Consider the following 14,578-nt stretch of genomic DNA (forward strand, 5'->3'; position numbering starts at 1 on the left):
GGAGCCTGCAAGGTGAAGAAGATAAAGACCAAGGGAGAGTTTGAAGCAAAGTGTTGAAAGAGAAGCTAGATATATAGGAAGGAGTTGGAAAGAAGTGCAGAGTTTTCTGCTGTAGGGGGGTTGAAGACAGTTGTTGAAGCCTTATTCTCCAGTGGGAGTTATTGAAACCATATCAAGCACACTCTTGTAAAGGGCAATGACCAGTCAGATTTTGTAAAAAGTGGCATTTATTATGACTATCACTAAGTGCATTATTGCTTGGTCTCAAGCTCAAGTGAGTTCTCTGCGTCAAAATCTGTGATGATGACTTGGATGGGAGACACAATGTCTAGAAGTTCATTGTCCGTGGCGGGGGCTCCGTTGGGCAGCTTGGAGTTAGAGTGGTCTTCAGGTGCATCTGGGGGTCTCCTGCGTCTGCAAACAGTGTTTGGTGAAAGTTGTGGGAATGAGAGACGATTTGCCAATTATCACTGGCAGGAAGCAGATTGTGGAAACCAAATCAAGTGGAAAACAAATAGAGCAGAATTCTATCCTAAAAATAAATAGCGGTATAAATATTTTATTTGAACTAATATTTAACACTTGAACTACTAAGAAAGGTTATACTTACTACTAAAGATTACTTAACACTTGATTACTAAAGAAAGAAAACTTGTTAGTGTTAAAAATTAATATTATGTAAATCGTAGATTTCATGACAGGTACTGAATTGAGATGCCATTTGTCACTTGCTATTAAAATGTTATAAAACTCAACATCAACATTGTTATATAGTAACAAGACCAGTGTTGGACCGTTCCCTTAAGAAATACCTAACTGATGGAAATGTACACAAAAAAACCTGTATTTTCAACTGGTATAAATCAAAACGTTACTTACTCTAAAAGTAAAAAAACTGACATGTTTTTCTGTAAAAACATGCAATTTAAAATAAATAGCTAATGCCAATTCGTAATAACTGGTATACCTGCGCTTGGACGTTATAGAGCACAAGCTGAACGTGGCTTTTAAAGCCTCGCCTTCAGCAATAGTTTGGGGCAGATGAATGTGAAGTGTCTCAGGTAGGAAGACAGACACTGCAGCCCCAGCTAAGGACAAAGTGCCCATCACAATCAGGGGCATAACTCTGCTGTACCTTGCCTGAACAAAAAAATCATGTATTGTTATATAAGAGGTCCAAGACAATGGATTGAGCATCCTCTATGAAGGACAAATTGTTCCTAATTTATTTATATTTTTTAGGAAATGCTTTGTGCTACAATTTAAAAAATCTAGTTTCTAGATTAGTCCATTCATGTACATTTTATTTTATTTAAGTTTTTATTTGAACTTTTTGTAATGCAATATGATTTAAAAAATTATTAAAATTACTGTACACTTATTTTTAGTAAGGTTTTGCACTGGCAGTTGTCCCTTTCAAAAAAGTGGAAGCAAATACACCTTCCTGAGAATTGAACCTTCTACAGAGACTTTTTTAAATCCCAAAATTTCTCAGGTAAAATCTTTCTTTTTACTTGGATACATCTTTAATTTTAATGACTAGCTGTGTACCCGTTCTACGCACGGGGATCTTATAATATTCAGTTGAAACCTTCTTATATAACGAACAGCAGTTGGTTCGCTGTGCTCACTTGCCTTCAGGTTAGCTCGTTCGCTACGCTCACTTGCCTTCAGGTTAACTCGTTCGCTACGCTAACTCGCCTCCATTTTCCGGCCGTTGTTTTTCATAGTTGCATATTTAGTAGTCGTGTGTTAACAACTTTTTTTTTATTGTGCGCATAATAACCCCACGCTACCCGTCTACACAACTTCCCCCCCAAGGCCACAACCCCAAAATGAAACTACCCCACGGGTGATGAAGACTCTTAACTAAAGCATAATTTTCAAGTGGATCCAACCAACTTAATGAACTCACCAAGTTGACAATGTGAGGGAAGCTGAGCAGTCCAATGCCAGCAATAAAACTTCCGATGCCCATAGCTTGACTGCGGAGTACAGTGGGCAGTAACTCCCCAACAAAGACGTAGAACACTGCGAAGGCGGCCGCATTGCCGAACTTGCCCACCATCGCCAGAGAGACTGTGACCCACACAGCCTCTGAAAAGAGTTAAAGATTATTAAGATTCAATTAAATATTGGTTTGTTTTTGTTATTGGACCAACCCTTTGAACTCCGTGGATAAATAAATGATTTTAGTATGATGTTATGAACATAAAAATCCAATTTTTTCAAATTGTTAAACAACTTTTTGGTGAACACATACACACCCACAAATACTAGTCTAAGGACAAGCAATAAACAGCAAAATGCCTGATATTTGATGCAGCTATTAAATATTTAAATAATTCGCCCATCCTGTCAACTGCTACAATTTATTCTTAGATGGGTCCCTCCATGGTTTTGAACCTTCAATTTTAAGTGCTGATTCTCAGATAAAGCCTTAGACTTCTCGGCCTTTGAAAAGAAGGTGCTTATGTTTTAGCTGCATATGAATGGCGATCTGTGTAGCGTTGTTACTGTCTAAGATAATCTATTTCTTTAATTAGGAACATATCGAGACTCAAAAAGCAGGGAGAGCTGATTTTAGTTAAGGCCAACTTTTATCAAGATTCAATCAATAATCTATTAATTGGCAACCAATCACTTAATTACTTAGCATTAGCTGTACTTACTTTCAGGTACAAATAAACATGAAACACAGGCTACTCCTCCAAGCAGCATTGAGAGACACAGAACAAGTCTGCGACCGTAATAGTCCATAGCCCACCATGTCAACACATAGCTGGGGATCTCTATGGCTCCTCCTACAAAAACATCGACAACAATGAGATTGTGGGGATAAGTTTATATGAGCAAACATCGAGAGGTCCCTCTCACACAATCCCTATACGTACCCATTGTTACCTGATCCATAAAGACTATGTGATGGAGTCCTTCTGTTACAGTAATAAACACACATTCCAATTGTTTTGATTTTAAATTACATATTAGGGTGAGATTTTCTTACCCTATATGTTTTTGGCTACTGTAACAATTCTTTTAGCTTTCTTCTTCTTAGTATTTCCTCTCCTAGTTTTAGATACTAAGACAGTTGAGATGACATAGTAGATGTGATAGTTTTATAAGGAGTTGTAATTCAATTTGGTTTGGTTAAAAAATTGGTGGAGTCCACAAATATGCTATTGAATACATCACTCTGTTGTAGGCTCAATTCAACTAACTCCATTTTTTTAAGACAGGAAAAAGATCAACCTGAAGGTAAAATGTCTAGTTATCTCTAAGTTAAAAACTATATGAAATGAAATGAAAATCCTTTATTTCAACTGGCAAAGTTAGGTTCGTGGCCCTTGCTTATAGGCCCCTACTTAACCTGCATTCATTTAAAATGTGGTAATATAAAACATTATACAAACAGTCCTTCAAAAACAATACTTAAACAAAATTACATAACTAAATGACTCACACAGTCAGTCAGCAATCACACAAGCACCAAAACAGTTCTATGACACACCAACCGATGCCACGCCCTTAGAGTACAATTTTTATAGTGCCACCTCAAACCGGGGACGACCAAGCACTTTCATGGAGAGAAGTAGGTTGTTCCAAATATGGCAGGCAATTATGATAAGGGCTTGTCATATGATGTTCTCCTACATGAGTAGGTAAGGTGAAACGTATAAGATGCAGTGTGTGAGCTACTCCAACTACCTTTAGCTACAAAGCTAAAGTCACTTTAAAATTTTTTTGTGATCTATTTTGTCAGAAATAAAAAATGCTTACAAAGTTATTTTAACTAACCTCTGATCATTCAATTTTAATATTTTTGATTCAATGTAAAAAGGTTGCAGTCGCAAAGGGTCAGAATTTATAGGTAAATCGCAATCAATGATTCTGTGAGCGTTGCAACATACTAGCAGGATTTACAGTCATGACATGATGAGGTGAAACTTTATTTTGTGCAATGGTAAGTAAGGGAGTTTGTAATCTCTTTAGTAAATGTATTGACGAAAAAACATTTCTACAAGATTTTAGTGTTGAGAGAGTCGGTCTTAAATTTCTTACTTTATCACAGTATGCTAGTGCAGTTATGTTAACAGTGATAAAATTTGTAGCATGAAAGTCAATTGAGTCAGTTTTGATGACAGATTATGATTGGTTTGGTTTTGTCACATAAATGTTAGGATAACAATTAACCACAAAGATTAAACCAACCTATGAAAAAAGCGAGATAGTCGCTTACGCCCAGGTTGGTAGCATTGTACGAGAGGCCATTGTAGACAACAGCGTTAGCCACCCAATCAAACGAGAGGATGAAGAACTTTGTGCGTATGTTCGGATGTCTCAAAATGTCCATTGGAGTTGTGAAGTCAGAGGTTGGCTCTGAAGGCTTATGCTCTGCCAAACGCTCACTCTCTACCTAATAGAATAAAGAACTAAAAATTTGGGTTATATTAAACTAGTGTTTTGTATATTTTTATCATCACGTATTATCAGCAAATTCTTCTTGACAGGACCCTACATAATTTAAAAAGATTACGGAATTAAAAGCAAAAAACTGAGACTCTTGCCGCTTCCAAGTTCTTAGGGATTGCCATTCTAAGAAAGGTGGCAAATTATAATCCCCAAGGTAGGAGACTGTTCTACATATCATAGTATACAGTCACAGTAATTAGAAGTTCTTACTCTATGCACTTATGGATACTTGGAATGCTACACTCAGTACTCACTGTGGTCCGAGTCACTTTACATCTAACCTTGTTAAGCTGTAATTGTTGCACTAACTTAGGTACTACTAGACGTAATAGTTAAACAGGGACCACTGAGGCATCATGCACTGTGATAAAGATATTAAGCTACAAAAGTAATGAGAGTTTTATTGGCGATAACAATAATCAAACCGAGAGGGATCACAGGCAGACTTGGTGACTCTGTCTGAAGTAAGTGTTGCTTTTAGTTTGATTTGATTTGATTTGAATCTCTTTATTTTTTTTTATTTGTATTAAAGGAACTTACAAATTTTGGGGTTTTTTATGAAAATTTGCACATTTTCAAATATTAGATAAATAGGTTTTTGAGAGTAGCCATTTACAAGAATGCTAGTTGATTTATCATTAACCAAATTATCTTATGATTTTTTTAAAAGGGGTATCTAACCAAGGGCCCACTAGAAAAAAACAGGCCATGCTGCAGTACGGGCAGCGCAACACTACGTCACAGTGGTGGATAGTTCTACCATTAAAATCTTACAAACAACCAGCTTGTTTATTTACCTAAAACATATGGGAATGGTGATAGCAATGAATTTATCAATGAAATCTTTCCACTAGTGTGACGTCATGGATCCTGCAGCATAGCCTGTTTTTCTAGTGGGACCTTGCACAGATTCAGTTCAACAAGGGGTTTATAGGTGGTCCTAGTCCAAATTTCCGGGAAGAAAACAGATTATTGAAATTTTACCTAGTAGGAGCAATTTGAGGCAGAAGCAATTAAAAAAGGATCTTAATTAAACCTCTCTATCCATTGATTTATTTTCAAACTAGCTAAATAATTTAAATTATAAAAGGACAGCATGAAAAAAGCTATCGAGCCCCACAATGGCACTGTTGAGAAAAGTATTGAACATTATTTTTCATTACTAAAACTTGTAAACAACATGTATATTTTTGTTTATTCAACTTATTATCAAGAAAAAACCGAACTATAACGCTGAGTTTCCGTGCTTATGTCACAGATAACAGCAAATAATGCAACAGCTGATCGGTCTGTACAGCAAAATCCTATAACGGTTACTACACCACAAATGCACAGAAAGTTAACGTTATGTAATTTTGCCGTGCAGTAGCGGGAATAACCTATTTTTTTAGCTCATTTTACATTTAGAAAGGGTACTTTCGTGTGTAGAGGAATAAAAAGAGAGATTTCAATATCCATTAGATTCGGTAATTTAAATTTTATACATCAGATACTATGGGTGGAACTATGTTGTAGCTCAACGCTCAACAAGAGGTTCTAAACCACAGTTCATGATCAAAAAGCAAATAGCTGTTAGTCATTGGCAGTTAGAACGTAGCTCCCAAGTAGTTCTTTGCTCTAGCCACTGGACCAGTAGCACCTCTGATCTTACATGTAAAACTATAAGGATTGAAGTTGTACTGATTTACCTGCAATGTCCTCAAAAAGTTAGGAGGAACAGGTTTTTTATTCATCTTGGCCATTTTCTGAACAATGACTTCTGCTTCATCGATTCGGTTTTTGCTCAGCAACCATCGAGGAGATTCCGGAGTGATCCAGTAATAACTGTAATAGGCACAAGACTTTCATAGAGCATTTAATTTTATTAACAAGAATAAATAAAAGTATGAGAAATCATTTAAAGGACATAAAAAAACTGAGAAACTAGAAATTAAAACAATATATTTAGAATGTAGATAATAATAAAGTCAACAGGAGACACAAAGCTACATTTTGGAGATGACACGGAAGAAGAGATGAAGAATAAATCATACATCAGCTTAGCTTAGAGCAGTCTTTACATAAAATAGTAGCAGTTTATTGTATAATTTTGTTTTAAGTATTAGGTATTTTTTCATGGAACAAATGTTGTAATCACCTGAAAAGCAGTAAGAATGGTACAGATGTGGCGAGCGATAGAGTGAACCAGTGGCGTAGGAAGTACCCAAGTAAAGCTAGTAGAGACATCGCCATGGCAAAGAACATGCATATGACCATCCCAGCGAATGTGCGGTACCTGGGGCCCATCATCTCTAGTGCTGAAACAACGTGTGTATGCTGATTGAATGATTCAAAACTCTTGAGAGGTTGGTTGCCTCTTTCAATCCTTTAATTATCCCAGCATCCACATATGCCTCAGACTTGTTTATTGGATGTACCAAACAAAGTTGACGATTAATGTCTGGGATAAGTGTGCTTCTGATTAGTGCTTGTCTCAAATTCTGAGGGTTGCTGGTTTGATCCCAACTGGGTTGATTATGATCCCTTGTCATCGGCCTGTCAGACAAAAGATTAAAGCTAGAAAGTGACAAGACATTCCTCAACAAAACCATTGTGACTAAGCCACTCTAACCCTCCAAACAAAACTAAAACTAATAAAAAATATTACTCCCTTAACAATTATGCTTTATTTATACTAATTTTTATAAATGAAAATACCGTTGAGAAATTACTTTCATGCTACTAATACAGAGTTTTTGTTAGGCTACTTATAAAATATCATCTAAATGGTGATGAGAATTCTCTAAAAATAAAAATTTGAAAAACAATTCAAATAGCCATAGCATACCAAGAATGAAGGGGATCTGGAAGATGGCTGGAAAGAAGAGTCCGTTGACTGTTCTTAAAATTGTGTAGACGAGATAATTGGGTGAGAACGATGTAGCGATGGACGAGAACACCATCAGGAACAGAATGGACAAGAAAGCCTTGCGACGGCCCCATCTGGAGACATTACAAAAGTCGGCGTTTTACCTTATCTTATTGGGCTATGAACTTTGAGCAATTCAACTAGGATATAATCAATTTATAGTATAAAATATATATTATTATTTAATCCTTAACGTCTAACGTCTTCTCAATCAGAGGTGATACTCCTACAGGCGATTCGGAGATGATTTTATCGTCAGGATGGACAAATTAAAACACTTGTGTATTGCAGTATCGAGTGTCCATCCTTTAATAATACTGTATGTCTAACCTCACAAATTTAAATTCATTTGATCATCAATTTAATATGGGTCTTTTCATTTTGACAAAATTATTTTAATTATTTTGAGGTATATAGAGTAAAATCTAGTATTTGTATGTCGTATTAGTTATACTGGTATTAAGTTTCATTATATTATTATTAATGTGACCGAATGAGGTGGTATCAGTGATGACATCACTTCACAATCAGGAGGTCTAGATTCATGACCATTCCAAGGAAAGTTTGTACGATTTTTCCTTACTTAGGGGAATGGTTTTTTTAAGGGCCGTACCTCTCCAGGCAGAATGGATTTGGTCCTAATTCAGCTTGGTTTATAAAGCCCGAATTAGACGGTCATTCAAATAACTATTTAAATCACAAATCTTGTTTTTATGTTATATTTAAAACAAGCTCATTAAATAGGTAGATGGTAAAAAATGGCCAGGATACAGGTACGTCACCAGACAAAAAATGTTGGGAACTGCTGGCTAAGTACTTATATGCAGTAAAATATAAAGATAATAGAAATACTATATAACTAAATACACACTCACAAACCTGTCTGCTATCCATCCAAAAACGACGTTTCCCAAAAGTGAGCCGACGTAGAAAAATGTAGTTGATGTGGAAACCCACCAGCTCTTGTCACAGACTAGATCTAGCTGAACAAACATAACACCTTAGACACCAAAATACAATCCCGAGATAAATATACACAATTGTTTTATACATTGTACAAAAATACAATAGCCCAGATAGGACAGTAGCCCCTAAAACAATTAATAAATACTCGTTTTATAAATTGATTTTTCATCTCATAATAGACATCCATGATGCCTTATAAATTTACTATTAAAAACCGTAATTGTAACACTTTTAAAAATTTGGATTATAAATAAGTTTAATTTTTAAAGCCATCAAACCATTGACTATTAAGGTACTATATGGACTATATTGCACCATGATATATAAAAGGGCCTACTATATTTGAATAGTCAATGATAAAATTTAATAAAATCAGCATTAAATAAAACTAGCTTCTAATTGAATCGAGAATCATAAATACAATTGATTCGGAGGTTGATTTGATTTTCTGTAAACAAATAGTAGTTAAGTTAAGATTTTGTAGTTAAAAAGTAAAAACTAACTATAATATACTTGACGATCCAATAGTGAATGGTAATATGAAGTTTTTTTTTTCATACTGCAACAAAAGCAGCTGTTTTTCACGCATGTGTTGTGGGTATAAAGTAGCTCTTTTACTCCAACAGCATTATTAGTCTCTAGCAAAAGTCAGCTGTTGTAAACCTTACAAAAATTGATTGTAAGCAATCGCATGGTTCAACATTATTTAACGGGCAATAAGTGTATTTTCAACCAAATATAAGTTACAACAGATTGAGCTGTAGACAAAAGTAAAATCTATTTTTAATTATTTTCAACTCTTGCTAATTTTTTTACCCCGGCTTCGCCTCATTTGTGAAACTTGAGCTTGGGTTGAAAAGAGTCACTTTACGCCCTAGTGATGAAATATACTATTGTTTATATTATAGACGGTATCAAAATTGCAATATAAAATAATAATATGTTGTTTACAAAGGGATTTTTTTAGTAGTTTACAGATTTGAAGCTTATACTGTACTGTATTATCATTGTGTTTTTTTAAGATTATTTCATATTTCTATATATAGGCTAAGTCAATTAACATAGGCTACTGTGCAAATCAAGAAAACGTTTGAACTAACTGTCCCTTTGTTGTCTTCCATTAGTAAAGTTCTGATAGGTAAGTTACATGGTTCCCCCTCAACTTTGCTCAACCTCCTGTTGGCAGCAAGTTCTTTGTCAATTTTTTTAGATAATATCCAAATATAGTGGAAGTATACAGATCATTATCACCACAGTCCACAAGAATTGTGGCAAACAATTTTGACCGAGAAAGAAAATTATGTGAACTAATATAATTGTTTTCTCCGTTAAATTTTTCAGATTTGTGAAGTCATAACTCATCTAGTTCAAATTGTTGGCGAGCTTAAATACCTCATTGGGCAAAAAAGGATGCACCCAACTACAGAATATCTATTAATTAGATCAAATCAATAGCTGATATGGTTTATTCAGTTATTTTGGAGGAAAATCCATTGTTTTTCTCCCTTATCTCTTCTAAATAAATACAAAATAGGAATTTCCTAAATAAAAACCATCATATAATTTTATGATGAAACTATTTTTTTGGAAAAAATGTTATACTAGCACTTGGTGATTTGTTATCATAAACAACTCAACATGTAATGTGAAGCTTAAATCTAACATTTTACACAACATGGACACAGAAATAGGCCATACATACAATCGAATGAGGAAGTTGACCTTTTAAAGCATCATATATGTGTGCAGTACCAGGGCCATAAATTTATTCGGAGTTACTGACCAGTACAAATATCTGATATCATATCTAGAGCAACAGGTCTCATATAAAGGTTGTTTGTACCGCAACAAACAACTTGTCTGCAGCAGTGAGATGTTGCTAGTTAGATAAATAGTAAGTCACGATGTTATCAAAATGTTATGTGGTGGCTAGGTGGTGCTAGCATAACAATCAGAATTTCTCCCATTCGATCCTGAGAAAAGTCGTGATGATTTAAAACTAGACCCAAGTGTTCTTGATCATTGATGGGCCTTTGATAATCACCCTGGCTAAAGAAACAGACAGGAGCCCAACTTAGCCAGATCTAGAGCTACACAAAAGGTGTTTCACTCCATTCTACACTCTTGATTCACTCATATTCATGGCTAAAATCATAGACTAACCAACACTTTTTATCTATGCTAAAATCCACAAAATTGACGAGATCATGTTTCTGTCTCAATATGTAACTACAATGAATGATAAAGGCAAAAGAAGGTCAACTGTTTGATCTGAGAAAAGTCAGTAGCTTTTGTATGGTTTTAAACTGGATCTACTTCCCTTTGACCATTGGGTTTTTAAGAGTTTTAAGCTTTTAATACATTAACTTGGGCTAATCAAGAGCATAAAGAACATAAAATTGAGAGATTAATTTCTTATGAGCTTATAACTTTGTCTCCCCCATTCCCCCTTGTCCTTGACCCTGTAATTGAGTGTGAGAGGCTATTGCTGTCTTAATTACCACATCATCATCCATTATTATATCATCACTTGGTTTTGGCTGACTCTTTTATGTCTGCATTGGATAATGTTGGCGTGAAATAAAAAAAAGTAAAATTGAACAATATAGCTTTTGAAATAAATAGGGTCTACGGGGAAACCGATCATAGTCACAAAAACTTACTTTTACAGACACTCGATTTTCAGGTTTTACTTAGTCTTTTAGGAGTCTAAAACTATTTTTTTCATATAAGTGCAGGGCACGTTATGTGGCAGTGAATGTAAGTACAGTAAGTCCCTAGAATAATTACAGTATTTATACTAGATATTAGATTAGTATGCCAGGCTAGTTAGCAACGAAAGGGGAGACCTACAAGGGTCGCCCCGACTTCGGAAATTATGTAGGAATCAAACAATTACGGTCCGAGGCCTTCAGCATCGGACCATTTTCGATATGATTAGGGCAACACGTTTTCCCCAGAAGAATTCCATAGATCTTCTCAGTAAATTCTTAAGTCATTTCTGATTTAAGTGGTTCAATCACCAACCAATCATTTCATTCATAGTCATTTTCTAGGTCACAAGTTTTGGAAGGATAGATTTAATAAATTAGTTGTATTAGCATAAATCAAAGCTGGCTATGCAAGCTTCCGGTCTGGGTAAAAGATCTCCGTCCTCTGGTCCCCAACACGTCTTTCATGTAATAATTTGGTAGCAGAATCAGCACGCTTAAATTAGTCTCACAGTACCATATCGCATCATCCACCGTCATTATATAACGTTCATCACCAACATTACCCCACCGTCAGTCAGTCTAGTCCACCCAAAACGCTACATCGTGTCAAAATCTTAAACGTCTATCTGTCAAGGAGCCATCGTCACCGGTACAATCGTGAACAACTCCTACGATCGCGAAGACGTTAAATCATCGTCATTCACAATTGCAAAAATTCGCTGATGGTTGGAACAAATCCCGTTCTGGCTAAATCATAAACTAAATGTAATCCCCTCATGAAGATTAAAAATATGTGTGCCCAGAAAATGTCCTGAAAGGTTAAGACCCGTCCATCCCTACCTATTCTATATAATCACACCTATATAATCACACAGTTTTATCAATGAAAGAAATCATATTTAAAACGAACATTAAGAACTTCTGATCATTATTATTCAGCACCTATCATAAATAATCATATAACAGCAGAATGCAGGCAACATCCCTTACAATTAATTGACGAAACTCGATAAAAAACATTGCTCCTTTGACATTCATATCCTCCACTCGTTAAATAATACCCCCTTATTTAGTTTCAGTAAAAGAAAGATTTAAAAAAACACAACAAATAGTGTAACTACTGTATCTTGACATTTGAATTCATTCAACCTTTAAAACAGTGTTATGCAGTAAAACTCCAATCTTTTCAACTAATCTAATAAATAGGACATGTATCCATTGATTTCAATTTTAATATAATCTGATGTTTTAAATATTTAGTGTAAATTTAAAGTATTCATATGTTTAAAACAAACATTTTCTCCATAAGGATAACATGGGAACTTTGAAGGCCACTGGGGCAGAGCCCTAATGGAATTTCAAAGACTTTTTGATATGGTAAATCTACTTGCCACGACCTATCCAACGACACCTTAAACTTGGTGATCGGATGCATAACAGCTTCAAAACAATTATCACAAAATTCGTGTTCGCCTATTTAATATATAGATAGATTATTTCAAACAGGAACAGAAGATTTACAAGATTGTTCAGTACGGTAGTTAAACGATTCAATTGATTAAAACATTGTCTAATAAACCTTGGTTGGCTCATTATGTTTTGTATGATCACTCGACATTCAGATAGAGCTTCAGTGGGTGTGACTGGTTGGTCTTGGGAAGCGACCATGGTTGCTGGACCACAACCGAAATGCGGATAAAGTTGCGGTCGCGACGGTGAACAGGTTCTCTTGGACAGCCACAGCCACAGCCATAACCACACATACTGCCACCGGGCTCCGCGGTACACTAGGAATCAGCTGATGACAACTTTAAGGTTGATCCATAAACTCCAAAGTACTCATGAACTTATGAGAAAACTACAATTCACGCCCCCATAAACCATATACTTAAAATGTTCGTCTTGACGAGAAACCTTGCGCAAAACTATCCATTATTTCATTAATTGCCCTTTAAGGTCGTAATTCCTTTCTATAGGGAAATTTTTGTCTACCTAATGTTAAAAATACTTATTTGTTTGTTATTCTTTCAATTTATCACATTATTAAAATGAGTCGTGATTGTTTGTTTGTATTACTGTACAAGGTCTTTACATCTGTTTACACCTGCTTTACATCTGTTTTGTTTATTTCAGCTTAACTTAAACAATCAATAGTTTTATTAATACGGGGAAACGAAGTCAAACGGGGTGAATCCCGTGGGTAACAGCTAGTTTATGGCAGTTAAAAACTAATTTAACAAAATGAATGAGTTAATTAAACAATTATTGGTAATTTTTTCTCTGACATTAACAATTTATAAAACCTCTACTCGTAATAAAAGAGAAAATATGGTTAACTTAAACAATAGGCTACTAGAAAAAGCACATCAAATCAGGTTTCGGATTTTAAAATATTATGAGATGTTTACCTACACTCAGTCAAAGGCATTAGTGTTATTTGATTCAAAATAACAACCAAAAGATAAGTTGATTGTGGCTATGATATGTTAAAATATTATCTTTTCGTCAGTTTAAATAATGCAGAAACGTACGAAATCCACCATGGTTCGTTAAATATTTTGTTATCTCAAAATGTTCAAAGAAGTAATTAGTGAAGGTTTAGTTAGCAAGGTATTCACTTTTGCCAGGGTGTAAATGGTGTTATTTCTCTCTGGAAATTAGGCCAATCTACCAAATGGACCGTTCATTATTCATTGTGTAGTTTAAGTAACATTATCTGATGAGCTTGGCGCTACGTGTACTTGCGTGGAGACAGGTTTATACATTGTACACCACTCAGTAAATTAGTAGGTAATTACCAAACACGCGACAAGTATTGTACACGCGTGTCTACAACTGTCATGAAACTCACATACAGACATACATACACATTCCAAAACTATTGCTTTCTAATATATTAGCTTTTGTTGATAAATCATGTATTGCATGTTGCTATTTGAGATAGGGACCCAACTTAGACTTATGTTTTAATCGAGATTTGAACGAAACACGAGTTTCGGATGAGTAATGCTTTGAGTGTGTTACTTATGGTCTATTGGGGTAAAACATAGCCGGAAGAAAATGTTTTTGATCAGCTTTGAATCCAGTTTTAAGTTTCCTCAATGCGTATTTGTCTTTATTCCTGTACTGTAATTAATTAAAGATAACAACGCCTCCTGTTAAATGAAAAGGAGCTGCGTATTTTAGAATGAAAATTAATGGAAGTTCAATAATCAAGGTAGAGTGATTTATCATAGATTAGCTTTTGGTGATGTGATCTCTATAGCTTTGTTTCTCACAAAGATTGGCCGCTTCTTTAGCCAGGAACATTGATTACATGTACAACAATCAAGGACTACTGGGCCTAGTTTTGATATGTACAACTAGTTAGTTACATGTCTCGTTATTGAACAACCGAATCTAAGACCTTCTTGCAGTTATATGGCTATTATTTTGGCCAGCACTATCACTCAGATACCAGATATGTTTAACTTTACATTACTGTATATTAAAGTTTGAGATAGGGACGCAGGGACGC

The 14,578-nt window shown here is 35.1% G+C and overlaps 1 protein-coding gene across 2 annotated transcripts in view; it reads right to left on the reverse strand.

Moving 5' to 3' along the window:
* Positions 1-229: 229 nt before the first annotated feature.
* The window catches only part of LOC128994594 (organic cation transporter 1-like), a 40,193-nt gene continuing 25,844 nt past the window's right edge, over positions 230-14,578 (reverse strand). For both annotated transcript variants that reach the window (XM_054419252.1, XM_054419253.1), the window contains exons 4-12: positions 8,261-8,364; positions 7,301-7,455; positions 6,611-6,770; positions 6,162-6,297; positions 4,213-4,417; positions 2,673-2,804; positions 1,916-2,097; positions 968-1,140; positions 230-414 (exon numbers count right to left, since the gene is read on the reverse strand). In XM_054419252.1, the coding sequence (XP_054275227.1) occupies positions 252-414; positions 968-1,140; positions 1,916-2,097; positions 2,673-2,804; positions 4,213-4,417; positions 6,162-6,297; positions 6,611-6,770; positions 7,301-7,455; positions 8,261-8,364 (1,410 nt within the window). In that variant the 3' untranslated portion in view covers positions 230-251. The remainder of the gene's footprint in view (positions 415-967; positions 1,141-1,915; positions 2,098-2,672; positions 2,805-4,212; positions 4,418-6,161; positions 6,298-6,610; positions 6,771-7,300; positions 7,456-8,260; positions 8,365-14,578) is intronic.

Source organism: Macrosteles quadrilineatus, unplaced genomic scaffold (assembly GCF_028750875.1).
Source record: "Macrosteles quadrilineatus isolate MER2022 unplaced genomic scaffold, UCM_ALF_1.0 Scaffold_5__1_contigs__length_97177068, whole genome shotgun sequence".
NCBI lineage: Eukaryota > Metazoa > Arthropoda > Insecta > Hemiptera > Cicadellidae > Macrosteles > Macrosteles quadrilineatus.